Source organism: Panicum virgatum, unplaced genomic scaffold, assembly GCF_016808335.1.
Source record: "Panicum virgatum strain AP13 unplaced genomic scaffold, P.virgatum_v5 scaffold_4119, whole genome shotgun sequence".
In the NCBI taxonomy this organism is placed as follows: Eukaryota; Viridiplantae; Streptophyta; class Magnoliopsida; order Poales; family Poaceae; genus Panicum; species Panicum virgatum.
Window position 1 is genome coordinate 50,903 of NW_024376362.1, and position 19,458 is coordinate 70,360.

At 44.0% G+C, this 19,458-nt stretch overlaps 1 protein-coding gene across 1 annotated transcript; it reads left to right on the forward strand.

Annotated features, from left to right (window-relative positions):
• Positions 1-14,196: 14,196 nt before the first annotated feature.
• LOC120694196 lies at positions 14,197-15,009 on the forward strand. Its single transcript, XM_039977363.1, has 2 exons — positions 14,197-14,399; positions 14,475-15,009. The coding sequence occupies exons 1-2, from the start codon at positions 14,234-14,236 to the stop codon at positions 14,645-14,647; spliced, it is 339 nt and encodes a 112-aa protein (XP_039833297.1). The 5' UTR covers positions 14,197-14,233; the 3' UTR covers positions 14,648-15,009.
• The last annotated feature ends 4,449 nt before the right edge of the window (positions 15,010-19,458 follow it).

Here is a 19,458-nt window from a genome sequence, read left to right on the forward strand (position 1 = left end):
GCTTTTGTTAGCTAATGCCGTTCTGCTCTTGTTAAGTAGCTCAAGTTCTTTTTCTTGATGTTTTTTTGATTTAATAACCCTGATCTGCTTGCTTTAGTTTAGTAACTCTATATTCTCCTGAGCATTTTGATGCAGTGTCTATTTGCTACCCTCTGTACTATACATGTTAGAACTTGTAAATGCTTTATACCATACCTGAGAAGCTTGTTTATGCACTCCACTTACACATCACAGCATATTTTGAGGGGGAGTTGCATCTCAGGGGGAGGCTCATTCCAAGGGGGAGTGGCCTTTATGAGTGTTTTGAGACTCACTTGATGAGTCCCATTGTCAACAAGGGGGAGAAGTTGTATGACTCATCTTCTTTTGCTTTGGTTTTGCTTTGGGGGTGAGCGGTGTGAGATTTGAAAAATTCCTCCTTGTGACAGGGGGAGCTGAGTGTGCACTCATATGGTTGAGCGTTCCATATTGTGAGGGGATGCATTTTGGGTTAAGTGGTTTTGTGATTTTGAGCTTTTGCTTGCTCTTGTACCGGTTGTGTCGAGTCTTTGCCTCTTTCAGGAGGAACCGGTGTTTTGCTTCTGCATGACTGTGTTGAGCCTTGCCTCTGACTTTGAGGGGTCATGCCTAGTTTGATCGGCTGCGTAGAGTTGTTTCCCTTATCTTAGGGGGCCGATTTTTGGCTTTGCTCTTGTTTAGCTCAGATGACCTATTTCTGCTTTTGTTTGGCTCTTGGTCATTTGGTTAAACTTTCTCTTTCTTCTTTGGTTATCCTTTCCTGTTTCCCGTCTTGTCTTGTATTTTGCTTTGTTTTTCTTGTCTCCACCTTTGGATGCAGGTTGTAGGTAGCCGAAGAGTTGCTGCACCTAGAGAAGAAGATGAGGATGTTGACAATGCACTCATCAAGGGGGAGATTGAGGAGCCATCCTGAATAGGGTGGGCCTCATGGCTCCTAGATGATGAGTGATTGTCAATGGAAGGCTCGCCACCCTGAAGAGGGTGGTGAATGGAGATGAAGTCCTCTGAAGAGGGGCCACCCTGAAGAGGGTATACGACCTGCCATGGTGGATGCCGGTGTTCGACTCAGGTACACGGAGGGCGGTAAGCGGGCTGAAGAGCGCCGGGGCCGTGGTGTCCAATCCGGGTGCACGGCAATGGGCGGCAGGCGCTTTGGCGATTTCGGCGTAAAACCGTCACCTACTTGGGAAAGCAGCAAGCTTCGGCGACTACTTCGGAAGGCGCCCAGATGGACGGGCTCATGGGCTAGCAACGCTCATGGGCACACCGGTTTGGATGGTTTGGGACCTCAAAACCATCGCCACCTTATTTGGGCCGGCAGAGGCCTGGATAAGATAGACGACATAAAAGACTCCGACGGCGCGTGGTGGACATCCCGCGGATGCGTAGGATCGAAGCAACCACTCGAGGCTACGGGCGCTGTTGGATGAGAATATCCGATGTATCTTTCTGGTTTTGCCCCTACGGGCGTTGAGTCGCTTAGTTTAAGTGTAGGGTTAAGTGTCATCTTTAGGTCCTATTTCATGGCCTATATAAACCAAGGTGGGCAGCCCATTAGGGTTACCTCTCCCACTTGGTTTGTTTGTGAGAGCTTAGACAACCAAGTGCTTACATGCTCATGAGAGGCTAGGTTAGAGAGATTAATCCCTCCTTAGCCTAGATGATCTAGTTTAGTGGGAAGGGTGAAGGGTGGCAGGTTGTGAACTCTCGTGTAATTCTGTTCTTGGAGTAATCAAAGCTTTTAGTTGTGCTAATTTCGTCCTTGAGCAGATCCCCTTTTCCTCTCCCTTCTCTCCTTGCCCGATTTGATCTCAATCCCTTGGCTTTTCGTGGTTTTGAGTTTGCCAAGTGATTGGATCTTGTGATTCATCTTCCGCCGCACCTCATACTCCATTTGATTCCATGAATCACCCCTTGAGTATGGCTGCGGCATGAATCATGTGTTCTTCGTTCGTTCTTGAGCTCTCGTCCCTTTCGCTTTGACCGGTTGAAATTCGCAAGGTTGGTGAGTCCTTTTCGAGGATTTCTTTTTGGGATAGCCTCTTTGTAGATTCAATTGCGTGTCCTAAAAGTTTGGGAAGGATTAGAGTTCGTTTGATTTGATTTTGGTTCGATCTAGGGTTTCGCGGAAGTTTTTCTGGGTCACATCGGATGGACCGACCCTTGCATCGGTGGGTTTTGGCTGTAGCCATTCGCCCTGTTTTTACCTGTGTGAAGAGAAGGGCATCGGTTCGACCGACGACCCCATTTCTCTTCTCATCGGTCGTTTCCTTTTTCTCTCCCGTGTTTTCTTCCTTGTGTGATTGTTTCGACGTCTTCTTTGGTTTAACCCACGACGTCATCGGTCGATCTCTGCAGGGAGCGCTGCGTTTGTGTTTTGGCTCTACGTGATTCGACCGACACAACCATCGGTTGAACCGACGCTGTGTGTTTTGTTCCGGTCGGTGCTTTTCTCTTTTCTTTCTCGTCTTCCCCCCTTTCCTGCGTGATTCGACCGATGAGGGACATCGGTTGAACCGACGCAGGGGGTTGAGTGCTCACTTACGCCTTGTTCGTTGGCGTTTTGAAGTGAGATTTTTTGTGTTGTTTTCCGCTGTGCTTTGCTAAGTGTATAGCCTCCCAGTGGCCGACACTTAGCTCAGTTTAGAGGGGTTTTGTTTTTGGGCGTGTTTTTGGTTTCGACCATTCACCCCCCCTCTGGTCGCGAGTCTCGGTCCAACACCGGTGTTGTAGGTTTGAGCAGCTGTGGACGCCATTCGTGCAGGAGAGGGAAGAAAACACAGAGAGACGGAGCGACGGACTAGGAAACGGAGAGGCTGTATGCACAGGTGCTGGAAGACTGATCGGCGGTGGGGCTTATTTGTAAGAATGCACCAAAAACTTTATTTGTTTTAATATTAGGTAGAGATTTGGTTCATGCATTAGTTCCTTTAATTACACCTAGCGAATGAATGATCACCTAATTTTTTCACGATGATAATAATAATATCATGAGTAAAATATGTGGGCGGTCCTTGAAGTTGACAGCATGTCACTTAGTTCATTGAACTTAGAAAACTAGGAATTCGGATCCCTAAACTTGGCTAGTGTATCATCTAGTCACAAAACCGCTTTGCTCGCTCCGGGTGCTGACATGGCATGCTGACAGAGAATCTAGGTCCTTAAACTTGGCCAGTGGTGTTAGTGTTATTTGGATCCCTAAACTTGGTTGGGCTATCATGGTGGTTTCAAAATCGCTCTTTATCCTTTTGCCGTCGTCAAGAGAAGGGCTAGTGTTGGAGGATGGCGGTGACATGGATGATGACAGGAAGTGGTTTCCAGTGAGGGGATGGTTAGCACTCCTCCGCTGTCGGCATTCCTCTCGATGACTGCAGAGGATGGATGCGAGAGGATGCCGACTAGCATGGTAGAACTCGTATGATAAAATCATGTGTATTTTTGTTTCCGGTCTGGTACAAGAAACTATTCCGTTCTGAATTTTGAATTCTCCCCAAATTAAAAAAATCATAGAAAATCTTTCCAAGGATTTTGGTGCTTTCCGACCAAAAAAATTATTTTGGTCATGTAAAGGTAAAATGTTTCGGGAACTAGATGACACCCCCGCTAAGTTTATGGTCCTAGATCACACCATATCTAAGTTTAGAGGCCCATATTTTATGTCAGCATGCCACATCATCACCAGAGAGGAGAAAATGGTTTTAGAGAGCGGTTTTGGGACATAGATGATACCTTAGCCAAGTTTAGGGACCCAGGTCCTAGTTTTATAAGTTTAGAGACCTAAGTGACACACGTTGCCAATTTCGAGGACCGCTCATGCATTTTACTCACCAAGGAAGCACGTGATGTGGTACTCCGATCATTCTCGAATTTATGGATGGAGATGTCGTAGCGAACGATGAGGCTATCGTCCTTGAGGTGACGCATCGCCTCCTCTCTCTCCTCTGGCATGCCCTCAACAATGTCAGTCGGCACCACCATACTACGTACCGGTGGGTTGCCATACGTGGCCATTGAGAACGCTCAAGTTGAACGTGGCAGTGGTTGTGAAGTCCACCCATCTGTTGCCTTGGAACGTCGGGAAGCGGTTCTCCATCAACAGGAGCACCATGGCCGGGCGGCTGCTCTCTGAATCCTTGGTGGGGCCGTTGGGACAGTAGCAGAACTTCCACCGTGGCCGCCCAGCGCATAACGTCGATGACTCAATATGTTTTCCATGCTTCACATCTTGTCCACTGAATGTGAGCTTTAAGATCTTCACAAAGGTAATCACAAATAGAATGAACCTGATAGCCGACAAAGTAATAAGCCCTAGTCAAACGGCTTTCATGAGGGGTCGCAACATCCTTGAAGGGGTTGTCATTCTACATGAAAGTATACATGAAATTCTGAGGAAGAAACTTAGTAGTATGGTTGTCAAGATTGACTTTGAGAAAGCTTATGGCAAGGTCAAATGGCCTTTTTCTGTTACAAGCCTTGCTAATGAAAGTTTCTCACCCAAGTGGATCTCTTGGATTAAGACCTTCATATCGGGAGGCAGTGTTGTAGTGAATGTAAACGGGGAAATTGGACACTACTTTTAGACAAAGAAGGGACTCTGTCAGGGAGATCCTTTATCACCAATCCTTTTCAACATTGTTGCTGATATGCTAGCTGTCTTAATTAAAAGAGCCAAGAACCGGGGACAAATTGGTGGTGTAGTGAACCATCTAATTGACGATGGCTTGTCCATTCTCTAGTATGCAGATGACACGATTCTCCTTATGGAAGACGATCTAGAAAAGGCTAGCAATTTGAAACTCCTTTTATGTGCTTTTGAGCAAATCTCAGGTCTGAAAATTAACTTCCACAAAAGTGAAGTTTTCTGTTTTGGACAAGCACAAAATTCTTTAAACCAATACTTAGACTTGTTTGGCTATAAGCAAGGATAGCTACCCTTGAAATATCTAGGAATTCCTATTCACCATAGGAAACTTAGAAACTCGGATTGGAAGTTGGTAGAAGAAAGATTTGAAAAATGGCTAAGCAGCTGGAAAGGAAAGCATCTTTCGGTGGGAGGACGACTAACACTAATTAACTTGATGTTAAGTAGCCTACCTATGTATATGATGTCATTCTTTTCTATCCCAAGAGGAGTTTTAAAGAAGTTAGATTTTTTTCGTTCTCACTTCTTTTGGCAAGGAGATGAGAACAAAAGAAAATACAGACGGGCTAAATGGAGTATCCTTTGCCAGCCTAAAGAGCAAGGGGGGCTTGAAATACATGACTTACATTTGAAAAATGTCACTCTCTTAAGTGGTTGTTTAAGCTTCTAACCACAAAAGGTACTTGGCAACAACTTTTAAGAGCTAAATATTTAGGCTCCAAGCCGTTAGTCCAAGTACAGTGGAAACCAGGTGATTCACATTTCTAGTCCAGTCTGATGAAGGTGAAACAAGAATTGCTTCGTTTCGGTACCTTTAAGATCAATAACAGATCTTAGGTGAGATTCTGGGAGGATACTTGGCTTGGTAATAAACCGCTTAGAGAGCAGTACCCTGGCCTCTACTCTATTGTTAGGAACAAATTTGCAACAATTGCTGAGGTTTTAACAGACGCTCAACCTACCATAATATGGCGATGGTTGCTTGGCGGTCCAAAGGTAGTAGCTTGGAATCATCTTTACCCACGCATTATTGGTATAGTCCTAACTGATTCAGAGGATGAATTTAGCTGGGTCTTAAACCAAAATAAGTAATTCCCGGTAAAATCACACTACCAAGCCTTGATAAAGAGCAAAGTTAGTAACCTTAACAAAAGAATATGGAAGCTTAAAGCGCATCTCAAAATCAAAGTATTTCTTTGGTATGTAAAGCTAGGGGTAATTTTAACTAAAGATAATCTGGCTAAAAGACGGTGACAAGGAAGCAAAACATGTTGCTTTTGTCATAAAGATGAGACGATCGAACATCTGTTTTTTGATTGTCGGCTGGCGAGGTCAGTTTGGGCCATAATTCAATTTGCGTTTGGCATCGACTGTCCTCAAAGCGTTGCATATATGTTTGTGGATTGGACAAACAACTTTGATAGTAAAATCAGAAATATAGCACTCTTGGGGGCGGCGGCTACCGTTTGGTCGCTATGGCTGTACAGGAATGATATTGTGTTTGAAAAAAACCTCGATCTTCTCCTTTGCAGGTTATTCATACTAATATCCATTGACTGCGTACATTGGCTGTGCTCCAGCGAGAGGATATGCTGGACACCTTGACGGAGGTTACGTGATGATTGACGCATGTGGCCTTGGAGTTTTTTACTCTGGCGCATGGGTGACGGTATAGTCTTAGGATTGAATGTTACGGGTTGGTTTTAGCAGAGATGTTGGACTTTTCCTAGGCTGTGTGCTTTGTAAGCAGAGGTCGAAAGAGGCTTCCAAAAACTTGTATCACCTCGATTACTGCTCTTGAGAATAATAAAATCTTTCTATTAAAAAAATGGTGGAGTTGCCGACGATGCGGAGCAGGTCACCTTGCGCCTGTAGACAGACCAGAAGGAGAGGGTCGCGCGGGCGTACGACTGCCATGCGACGCCTAGTGCCGCCACCGAAACCCAATAAAAGACCAAGAGGAAGGCATCGCGTTGCATGCTCTACTTGTGGTGGTTGATATATGATGGATTGTAGATAGAGGAAGACTTTGATATCTCAAGAACAATCCACGTATGTATTTGGGCAACATGAACTCGGTGAAAATTTGACTCAATGCCATATCCTCGCCAATCCATGATACTGTGTTCCAGATTTGTCTAAATTCTTTGGTCAACATCATACAGAAAACAAAAACAACTGAATATATCGGAGTCGTATGACACAGTGTGGAGGATGCTGCTGCGCCTAGTTCTAAAAACTCAGGCTAAATTGGAAGGACCTTCAATAATGATTGACCAATTCAATAAGGAGAAGTTCTGCGCCCAAGAGTTCAGTGATTTGAGACAACCGGTACAAATAGAGTATCGGCTCATCATGGAATAAAGCCGATTCCAGGGTTGCCAATTCAAGAAGATTGTTTTTTCATTTATGCAGCAGTATGAGTCTGAATTAGGTGGAAAACTTATTTTCCAGGGTGCTGAGCGCGGAACTTTTTGACAGGTTTTCCATCTCTGAGTTTCCACAATGTCTACCACAAGTTTGGCATGACATACGCCAGTGGAAATAAATCAAACAACCATAACTCCTCTAGAATATTGCATTCTTGTTAGTTTTATAGTCTTAGGTTCGTTCGGATCCTCAAGTTATAGGAATATTAATTTGTAGGTTCACATTGACATTAGTATAGAGTTTAACCATGATGATTAGATGATATAATAAAGGGAAAAGCCAGTTTCAAAACTTCAAACTATCCAAATCATTTGATTTTCAACATTGAACTACGGAAATGGACATGGGGCACCATAAGCTAAGAAAACCGGACAAACATGCACTTTTAGCTGGTTTCGAAGGTGGTTTTCAATTTTTCTAAAGTAAAAAATCATATTCGAAGACTTTCCAACGTTTTACTACCCCCATAACATGAAAAATTGGGCTATCAAGAGGTGTAGGAGACCTTATCCTCCGCACATGAAAACATTATGAAAAACTTCGCATAATTTTATGGTGTAGATAAACCCATATTAATTAATAGAGAGAGGCAGAGAGGGGGCAAAGTAAGAAATTTTAATTAGTTGTAGGTACGTACTATAATCAATGAACTTCTAATCTTCTATCTTCTATATCTAAATTGGTGCCCCCCACTACTGGTTTTTTCTGAGCTCTGGTGAAGCCACGTCACCGAGCACTAGCATTCAAGAGAAGACACATCATTAGTCACTAAAGCCTTCCATTTATGTCTTTCACCGATTCTTTGTGGGCATAGCTCCTTTTGCATGCATATGCTCCTTTTTGGGGCTTTAGTATTTTGTTAGCACATAATCTATATCTAATTATCTATAAAACATATATAGTTGAGATTCACTAAGTGTCGTTAACTTCAATTCTCTCAACATACAAGGTAGCTACCTCATCTCAAAAACCCACTAAGTTGCATGCCACATCACCTTCCACTTAGACCTTTATTGATATCTTCCATCGGTTCTTTGTGGCATCATGCATGCAAGGCTCCCATGTGGCATATTCATGCAACTTAGCTATGTCATCTCAAATACCCACCAAATTGCATGCCACGCCGTTCACTAAAATCTTTATTTATATTTTCATCAATTTTTTTACTTTATACATGCAAAGTTTTCATATGGTGTTATCACTGAAATTCTCGCAATAATATATCACATCACCATCCACTAGGACTCTATTGATTTCTTCAATCGATTTTCTACCGCTAATGACACCCATGACTATTGTTCTCTGTGAGTACCATGTTACAAAATTCCCATAAGAAAATAAATGAGCTGAATATGTTATCAACTATAATGTCTTTAAAAAATATTGGCATATAATTGAAACGATATTTCTACAATTAAATTTGACTTTCAAGTTAGTTTCCGAATTCCGGCAGCAACGCGCGGGGTGTCACCTAGTACATATAAATGGCATACCCCAGAGTGCCGTAGGCTTTTTGCTCTGTGCGGGGTCTAGGGAAAGGTATCTTTAAGCCCGCCCCTGGCCTTACCCGCATAATATGCAGAAGCTGGAACTCGAACTCGGGACCTTTCGATTACAGATGATAGGCTCTACCGCTGCACCGGGCCCGCCCTTCAAACATCTAGTACATATACGCTAAATATTCTAACCAGTCCGTACAAGAGAGCACGTTCTGAAAGTACTAGTTCTTTTGTATTAACTAGCTAATTGCTCGTGCGTTGCTATGCACAAATCATTCCTAAAACCGCACCATTGTATACAGCTAACAAGTATTTTAGTTTTGTTAAATCATTTAAAGAAAATTTCAATTTTTTCATAACCAATTATATAAAAGTTTGTGGTAAACATGAAACTATATTGAAAATATTCATATGACAAACATATGAGAATTGAGAAAGCTCCTGTCTTCTGATAGCAATTGATTATGCTTAGTGTAAGGGTAAAAAGATATCTATCAAATTTCAATAGGACATACAATTCTTTCAGAATAACCAAACAATACATCATTGAGCTTAATAAAGTTAGAATCATAGCCACTAAAGAGACCAGGACTCCTCGCCACACAGAGTTTCCTACACACTATTAGACTTCCTACTACAAAGCAAATGACATCTACATAAGTTTTTCCTAGTCAAAACATATCTCCACTTCCAAAGAATGTAAAGGACGTCTACAACTTGAGATGGCTCTGCCATCAACCACCATATTATCCTAGAACTCCCGTTCAGATCCATCAACTTGCTTGACACTACAACGTAGATTCCTTCAATACCTTGGCGATGTGCTTCGGCAGCTCCTATGCACAAGCTGCTAGTTTAGAAACAATGTCACAATTGTCATGCTTCATGACTGAGCATGACCGGAAAGAATAACACAAATAGCAATGCGTGCATGAAAAATGATAGTCTTGAAGAGAATTCCCCAAAAAAAATCAGTAAACAATACAATGTGTTCGTGGCCAAGAATGGAGAGGCGATACAGGACCTTCCTGATGTTTCAGCAAATCTGCTGAGACACAAGATACATCAATAGTTCAAAACACACTAATGAACAGCAAGCAGCAGACACAAAAAACATTGTAGAACATCAATCACCTATAGTGGAAAAAAATCAAGTACAAAAAATCCATTATGTTCAGTTAAGACATACAGTTGTTCTATATGGGTCAATATGGATAGATATACTTAACCATTGATAGTGTATATGCTATCTGGGTTATAGAAGAAAAAGATAATGCTAGCATAACTGACGATGACACACTCCAAATTAGAAAAGTGAGGTTGGCATGCATATAGGAATATGTATATATGCAAATGCAAATGCTTCATATTTCTCTACGAGATAGAAGTAAATAACAGACGAATAGCTAGAATCAAGCATCAACATGGAGCATTAGAAAGACATAAAATAGAATTTGATGGTGTGTCAAGTTACCCAATCCTTGGCTGTCGATTTCCTAGCATGTCCAGCAGTAGTGGGTATCCATTTCCAATTGATTCTTGGCCCTATAATAAAAAAATAACTCTTTAAACTCTTGCAACCAGAGACAATTGGTTAACAAAACATCTCCAAAGCCTCTATGCGGCATTGCCACCCTCTCTATGTTCTTTACAAGTCACAGAGATATGAATCAAGGGATTTTGTTGGAAGGCATGTCAATGACCAGAGGGATCATCCGCCCATGGGATGCGGCTCGCACATACATGGTTGTCCACAGCAGCATCCTTGGAAGCTGTTGAAGTGCAGAACAGGTGTTTAAGAAAATGAACCAAACTGAGACTGAATGCAACTATGCAAGTCTCTGTGAGAAGACGTTTACATCTACATGAGTAATGCTTCTAGCCAAAGAAATGTTGAATAATCCTAATTGTGATGTCCGACAACAATGATGAATAGCTCAAATTATCCCAATATGCATCATCAAAAAGAATATTTTAAACCATATATACAGTTATCTAATGGGAGTTCCATAACTTGATCAGTAGCTTTTTTGATGCAGAATTTAAAATTTGAGGCTGTATTTTTCACTTAATCCATTTGGATCATTTTTTTTCAGCAGATGGAAACTGTGGGCAACCTGAAAGGGGGAAAATAACATTATAGTTTTTTTCTTAGCAAACGTGTATGGAACAGCAAAACAATAAAGCAGGCTTGGTGTGGTGTGGTGCATACTGAATCATCTACATGGTTATAAGCCTAGTAAGCTAATCTACTATATCTTTTGTCTGATTTTGTTGCTGCTCCGAAAGTAGTGGCAAAATAAGGATGCTAAGAGAATGGACATTCGGACAAGATGAAATCCACCAAACTGATATGTTATCAAACAGGATGATGAAGGTTTTTGCCTTACTGCAAGTCGGCAACAGGACTGGCTGGGCTAGTCTGCTTCCAGCTGCTCCGCTGTGATTGGGTTGGGTTACCCTATTCCATGATTTGTGTGACAGTATTATACGCAATTCACTCGCCTTTAGCCAATTACCTAAGCCAGGATATTAGTCTATTCTCAAAAGACAACAGCATAATCGTGTCAGTGTCAGTAATCAATGCCGTTTAGCCATACTGACATCACTATTTAGGAACTGCCAACCTGATTATACAAAACTCATTTTTCGTACCTACACAGAAATGCAAGCACATGGATGTAGACGAGCCCATTACTGGCTTAATGTAGTACATATTTGTGTGTTTGGAGTTTTACTGTATTTTTCTTTATAGCAGAATATCATTAAATATTATTTTGCAACTTAATTCTTGGTATGGGTTGTTCATTGCAAATAACAGAACCAATCACATATATCAACTATCCCAGAGAGCAACTACCAAGTAGTATGATTGCAAATCGCAAATGGGGACTGGGGTACATGGAGTAGGGCTTCAGAGACCTGGGTATGATTGCAAATCACAAATACCTGGGCTTCTATAGAGAATACACTGAATTCATCTAACGACTGAGTTCAAAGATGAGCAGTTTTAAACTTGGTTAACTTAATTCAAAGAGAAACATATGCGAATGAAACCTGAGAAATGATCTCTCACAAAAATGATTGCTACATTTGGTATACTCCAGTCAGGACTCATGAGTAGGAGATTTAGTTATTATCGGTGGTGGTGAAAAGAAACAGGTGGGGGAAACGCGCGTGGCAGTTGATAATGGCTTTGGAGATCTTTCTACCTTTAGGTGGCGCCGGTGGAGGCTGATGCAGCAGAGGAGCAGGGCGTGCCGGCGTCGTCGTCCAATCTAGGCGTTGAGGAAGGAGGGCCTCAGCGTTGGCGCATCTCGTCGTGCACCCTGGGAGCAGCGGATCCCAGCGGGCAGAAGGAGGTGGCAGTGCTGGTGGCGGTGGACCCTCCGCCGGATCGACGTGGGCGTGTCGCCGAGGCGCCGGTACGCCCTCGCCGTCCCGCGCAAAGATGCCACTCGCTGCAAGAGGAGGCGATGCGGCCGCCCACTCCGGAGGCGGCAAGGCCACGGGGCGGCCGGAGGCAGCGCTAGGTCGATGAGGAGCTGGCGGCATCGGTGGATCAGGGCGCCGGAAGCTTGCGGATGCACGGCGGTGGATCTCCCCTACCCCAACTCCCTGACGGAGGTGGATCTCCCCTACCCCCACTCCCCGACGGCGGTAGATCTCCCATTCGCCCTCGTGGGACTGCGCCAGCGCCGGCGAGGTCTTCAGCGGCCCAACGGTGGCGGAGAACGAGGTGGGGTAGGAGCGGAGAGCCGGGTGAAGCAGGGCAATGGAGCCCGAGCCAGACTGTATCCCATTTAAAGAGGGATGAGGCGGTTGTGAGCGAGGGATGAGGCGGTTGTGGAGCAGAGCTGCGGGACATGCGACCGTAGCGGGGGCGGGGAGCGGAAGATGAAGTGAGAATTGGAGAAATGGAAGCAGGTTGTTCTTTTTAAGTAGGAGAGAAGAGATAAGACATCTATTGAAACAAAAGCAATATTATTACAGGGGTATCTTTATTTGGCCCAATGGCTTTTAGTTTTAATCTATATATGTTTCACTCATAGTCCTGTTACATACCTTGTCATTACTAAATACTATAATCTGTTAGTTAACCTCTACACGTAATAAGCATGGCTATTGAACCTAAACGTTGCAAGGAATACAATGGTTCCTACAAGCTAGGTACTGTTGGAATATAATGATGCCTACAAGCTAGGTATTATTGAACTAATAAAAGCTACAGAAGATATTGATCCCTCCTAGCAAAATAAGTAGCGCCTACTACCAATGCTGCCAAACAATAGGTATGGGAATAATGGGATACACTGGCCAAACTATATAAACAACAGTAGTGATAGAATGTTCAACGCAACAAAGTCTGAGGAAATAATTGTGGACGCTTGGTCCATCTATAATGAAATCCCCTTAAACTCTTGAGAACGTATACTGCCTCCATTCTCAAATATTTGTCGCGGGGTACTTTATTTTTAAATAAAAAAGCGTCAAATAAAAGAGAACGGAGGCAGTATACGAAAAACCGTAATGTGGAAACCTATCCGTCATCTTTGCTTCCGCCTGCTCCCAATATAATTGGTATACTGACATAATGTACAATGATGACATGTTCTAGCAATTTTGCCTTAATTACATTTACAAATTGGATTAAAATCTAAAAAGTCAGAGAAAAATAAAAATTTGGCCAGGAATCCAGTAGCCTATAATCACAACAGTTGTTATTAGTATTTATCGCTACTAATATAATACTCCCTCCATCCCAAAATAGTATTCTTCTTACACATACAAATTGTTGGAGGCAATAATATTATTTTGGGATGGAGGGAGTAATAACCAACTCAAATCAAAGATACATGTTGGTGGGCGGCACTATACAGCAGGCCAAGTATATTTATAGACATATTTGAAGTTAGTATATGCTTATATGGTTTTGCAATAATAAAATTTGTCACCTAGCAAATTGTGTGTCGATTGATATCTTTCAATACAAGTTTTAAAATGATTGACATTAATGAGAGCCCTCCATAATGGTTTTAAAATAGAAAGTACTAATAAAAAATATTAATTAGTGGGAGCACCAAAATATATTATGCTTTATGTTTTTATTAATAATATAAATTCCAGATCATAATAATCAAAAAGTACTAACAGTACTTCTCGACTTTATGGAAAGTACTGATGGTCCTTTTCAATCATCCTATGCTTAATTATTCTACGCCTAATGAATATCTTTATTTGGCACAATGTCCTTTTCAAAATGTATATGTCGATAATTCCTGTTACGTGCACAGCTGTCTTTACTGAATATCCTCTCATTAACTGTTAATCTATATGAACATGACATGGCTACTGAAACTAGATGTTGCAAGAAACACTAACGATGAGTACTACTACATGCTCGCATGTATTATATATTGAACTAAAAGCTACATACAGAAGATATTGATGGATTCCTCCTATTATTAATTATAACACAGTTGCCAAACTAAGAGTATGTTGTTGCTCGAACGCCCAACGCAAGCAATGAATGCTAGCCAGCTAGTCCCCTCCTCGCTGCAACTATTTATATGGCAGCCCGGGCATCCGGATTACACACACCATCGATCTGTGCTAACCAACCAAGAAAGCTAAGGCAGCAGAAATGGCAGTTAATAAGCTCCCTTTCGTAGCTGTGGCGATGCTCTTGCTCGTCGTGCACTGCGAGATTGGCCAGGGACTGCCGCTGAGGCACACCACTGCAGCTCTTGGTCTGGGTACCAAGAAATTGTCCGGAGGATCGCCTGCTGCTGCTGTCGAAGCTACCTCTGGTAATAATACAATTGCTCTTGATTAATTTCAGCTCGTACTTGTGCAATAAATTTAATCATGTGCATTTTTGGTAGATAAATCTGCGGAAGATGAGAAGTTTGCTGCGCTCATCCCATTCATAGCACGATTTGTGGCGCTACACTTCTCAGGCTTGGTCCTGTCGCACCCCTGTGTCGGTCGCGTTGCCGACCAATGTGGCTGGAATGTTTCTGTGACATGCGTCAAGAAGGCTGTCTCCAAATGCTGAGCACACAACAAGCTGCTGCCACCGTCCCGGAAGTCAAGTTACCCAGAGTATCATCTCAATATATTGTTAAGAGTTTGTGTATGTGTACCGAACATATAGAGTCGGTAGTAATAAATAATTGTGGGCTTATTAATTGCTCCATCTACTAGTTCTACATATGTATAGAGTATCATTTGAATGAATTATTAAGAGTATGTGTACGTATACCGAACATATTGAGTCGGTGGCAATAAATAATTATGTACTTAATTGCTCAACATACTAGTTCTACACAAGTCTAGAGTATGTCTCAATGAATTGTTAATGGTATGTGTATGTATACCGAACATATCGAGTCGGTGGAAATAAATAATTGTGGACCTATTAATTGCTTCATCTACTAGTTCTACATACGTCTGTAATTGAAATAAATTCCCTTAAGGGCATGAAAACCTATGGTTGAAATTCAACAAAAATAAAGTTTGGTGTGTTTACTATTTCTGCCAACCCTGCGCTGTCTAATTCCAAAAATCATCAAAGCATCTATATAATCTAAGTCAGAAACAACATTGTCAGGCAGACGTCTTCTTCATTGGAATAAATGCATATAGTTTCAGTTTCAACAATCTCAGCATGCACATTCATGAGCATGCGTGCATGGCCGTGTTTCTGCTAACATCCCCATCTCTGCGACAATGCAAAGGAAGTGACCACAATGGCACAGTTGTCCACCTTCACAACTAATTAAGGTGCCTAGCTAGCTTTTCGATTATATCTCTGGTTGCCATGGCCCATGGTCCGTTCACTCGAATGTAAATGCGACCTAACTGTCTCTCAATCGTCCTTGCCTTCACCTGCTGCAAATGGATTTAAAATATTTTAATTTTTTATCGCTATATTGACACAAACAAAGTATAAGGTGTACACAAATCCTAGCAATATCTAATTTTTAAACGCACATAATCAAATCAATTTCAAGATGATCTAGCTTTCCACCTTTAAATATACTCGCTTCGTCCCACAATAAGTGCTGTTTTAAGATTCTAGTACAAATTCAGGAGAGTGGGTTATGGCACATGTACCCTTATTTAACGGAGTAAATGAGTAATCTTCCCCTTTTGTGGTGTCTACATGCATGCATGCAGATTAATTTTCTTTTAAACACAACTAATCTCTTAAAACATTACTGGTTGCGTGAAAAATTTTGAATCCTAAAACAACACTTATTGTGGGACGGAGTGAATCCTAAAACAACACTTATTGTGGGACGGAGGGAACACGCACACCTACAAGGGGCAAGCTAGATTTACAACCTATGCCCAAGACGGCCTTGGGCGATGACGGACGGACACGTTTATATGACCATTGAGAGCATTTGCGCTTGAGGATACCTGCAAGATTAAATGAAGGAAAATTCCCCCTAAACGAGACACCAGTGTCGAGTCAAGGTCTCGAACTCTAGTGGGCAGGATGCCAACGACCAGCATATGCCATCCGCTCTACCGGCGGTTCTCAGCAATGGCCGTGTTGGTTATTTCCGCGCACGTTTTCCGAAAAAAGAATCTCGTATGCATGGAGTACTAAATGAGTCTATTTACAAACCTTTTCAGGGATGGGTGTAACTTTTAGAGTGAATCTAATGGCAGTAATTAATTGATGATTTGCTACAGTTATGCTACAGTAACCATCCTCTATCACGCGTCAAAGGCCTCATTAGATTCCGTCTCGCGATTTACACGGGGGGTGTGGAGTGGTTTTTGTAATTAGACTTTATTTAATACTCTAAATTAGCGTCCAAGATGCTACAGTAATTCCATGAAGAAGAACCAAACACGCCAATAGCCTATATATTTTACGTCATCATCCTCTTTTTTTTCAATTCCGGTTCCAAAGATACATCGATTTTTTTCTGTTAATTAGGTCTACTGAATAGCTTCGTGGAATACCCTGATTTTCGGACCGTAAATTTCGAGTAAATATAAATAAACAATCTTTGTTGTGGAGCTTGTCACCCTAATTTTAATTTTTTTGTCTAAGTAATTAATAAAAATCAATCATAGGAACCACATGTATTTTGCATTGCATGCTGGTGCATTGTTTCTTGCCTGAATAATATGCTTGTTGTGATGCTCTATATTCAAAAGCTCATTTGAATTCAAACTTATTTACAAAACTATTAGCAAACCCTTCAATAGAAAAGGGGAAAAGATTTTCTTTTCCTTCTCTTCCTTAGCCGCCCAACCTGGCCCAGCTGGCCTCCCTTCTCCAGCCAGCCCATCTCCCATGCCTCCTCTTTCCGCAGCAGCAGCCCAGCTGGCGGCACACCCCGCCCTCGCCACGCGGCAGCTTCGCATCCGCGCCACACCACCGCCCTCACCGTCGCCGCCCCGAAGCCGCACGGGATCCACCGCCCGCAGCAAATCCCACACCGCTTCCGTGCCTTGTGTCACCGACCGATGGGACCCGCCCGTCGGACCCATCCCTTCCACTAGAACCCGGTGCGGACTCGAGCCGAGCGCGGAGACCATCCCGGACTCGCCGCGCCGCTGCTGCGCGTCCCCTCCTAGCCTTCTCGGATCCGCCCCACATATAGGCCGAGCCCCTGCCTCGCTCGCGATCCTAAAACCCTAGCCGCCAGTGCCGCCAGGCTGTCCCCGAGCTACAGACGGCCGCCGGTGCCATCTCCCGGTTCACCACACCGTGCCGCCGTGGAACGCCGCCCCGGTGCCGCACTAGCGACCCCAACCCCTTCACAAGGTTCGTCGTGCTGCGGAGCATGTCAGGCGCCATCCTTCTCTCCTCGGTTGTCTTGAATTCGCCAGCGCCCCTCACTCTATTCCTCCCCTAGCAGCTCGTCGCCGCCTAGTTCATCGCCGCCGCGCACTCTTGCCTTGCTGTCCCCGGTGCCAAGATCCCCAGAAGAAGGTTCGCCGACACGCGTGACATCTTCCGCGGTGAATCTTTCCCTCTTCATCGCCTCGGTTCATCGCCACCCTCCATCTCATCTAGTTCTTGCATGCAGAGCCGTGCGCCGTTCCCCGCCATCCGGTTCGTCATCGTCGCGCACCGCAATCCCACAGTACCTGCCATCGAGAAGCCCCGGTGAACTTCGCTCGTGCATGGAACACACAGACGACGCACCGCCGTGGCCTCTAACCCTCTGTACCATCATCGCCACCGTCTCATCTCTGGTCCCCGTGTAGATCCGACGCCACCGCCATCCATCGGTTTGCCGCCGCCTCACAACGCTGTCTCGCTATCTCTGTCATCAAGAGCCCCACAGTAAGCTTCGCCCACGCGTGGGACACAAAGAGCACATGTACCTGGACCCCGGTTCCCCTCCCTTCACCCTGACGCCGTCTCACCCATCTCCCTTTGTGCACAGCCACGAGCTGCCACCGCCATCCGACGTCGTCGAGCCGGCGCCGAACCTGCACCCTTGTCTTGGAGCTGTGAGCCGAGGTGAGAAACCCCTAAAATCCTTTCCCATGCTCCGTTTGCCCTTCCGCCGTCGGGAATTGCTCGCCGTCGCAAGGAATAGCGCCGCCGTCGCTCTAGGCCATCGTGCGCACCCGTAGGCCCTCTCCCCGCCGCCGAAAAGCCCGCGGGTGGACTCCCTAGCCCGCGGCGAAGCTTCTTGACCCCACCTACTTGCTCCCGAGCCACCGACGTACCCAATTGCGCGCACGCCAGGCGCTATGCCGCCGCAATCCAGGGGCGGCGCTGCCCTGTTCCGACGCCCAAGCCGCGCCCCTGTCCCTGGCCGTCCGATGAGGATCCGATGGGCAGAGATCAATCGGAGGCCAAGTCAACAAGTCAATACCGGTCAACCCTGCCACTTTTGCTAAAGAGACCCCGTATTTTATGGAAATCAACCCGCGGTCCCTGATTTTTAGGGTTTTGACCCTGCCGCCTCAAATCTATTTACAAACATGCCCCTGCTCTTCCTGTTTAACTCCGTAACCCCTGTATCTTCTCTATTTTACATCTAGGTCCTTCAAAACTAATACCAGGACCCCTGGAAGTATTATTTTAACTACAAATAGACCCCTGGAACTTATATATTCCATATTTTATTCATTATAGTTCTGTTTAATGCGATTCTTGAATCGTTAGACTCGTAGCGATGCATAGAATAGTTTTACGTAGTGTTTGTACTTGCTTGGTGTACTGTTTTAGCTTATTTGTATATGTTTGCTTGCATGCTTAGTGTGAATGTAGTGCCACGATTGCTACGTGTAGACGGGGAGCAACCTAAAGATACGGAGAATCAAGTTCGTGATGAGCCTAAGTAGCTATGTTTTGGTTAAAGGCAAGTGTCCCTGATCCTATGTCCTATTCACTTTAATTCACCGCCCTTTAATTAATCTACTACTCCTATTAAGGTTTTCCTAGCTACTTTGTCCATATTGAAACCTTGGGGAAAGGGCTGTGATGTTTAGCTTTGCTTACGCTCAACTCATGTTAATCATGTAAACTTGATGTTATTTTAATTACTACTATCACTATGATTAAAACTGGCTTTTTAGCAACATGGAACTGGGGACCTGGTCAAACGGCGTTGTGCACCCAGTGTTTCTCCACCCTAAGGGCTGGTTCGCCGAGCGACCTTCCAGGACTTTTAGTAGCAACCACATGAGACTGTAATGGGCGGGTCCTTAGCTGACTAACTAGGTGAACTAGTGGGGTGGCTTGCTTCGCCGTCGTGTCGTATGAGGGGCTTTGGTGGGTATAGGCCTAGCTCTACCACCCATGGAACTGGGGTGCATTTGGTTTATTCGATTTGGTTTTGTTAGTCACCACTTGGAGGGGAGTTCTATATTTACTGGGGG

Excerpts from the sequence above, each read along its gene's own strand:
- LOC120694196 (XM_039977363.1), top strand. The coding sequence starts at position 14,234 with ATGGCAGTTAATAAGCTCCCTTTCGTAGCTGTGGCGATGCTCTTGCTC. Across the intron at positions 14,400-14,474 it reads TGCTGTCGAAGCTACCTCTG|ATAAATCTGCGGAAGATGAG; the intron begins GTAATAATACAA and ends CATTTTTGGTAG.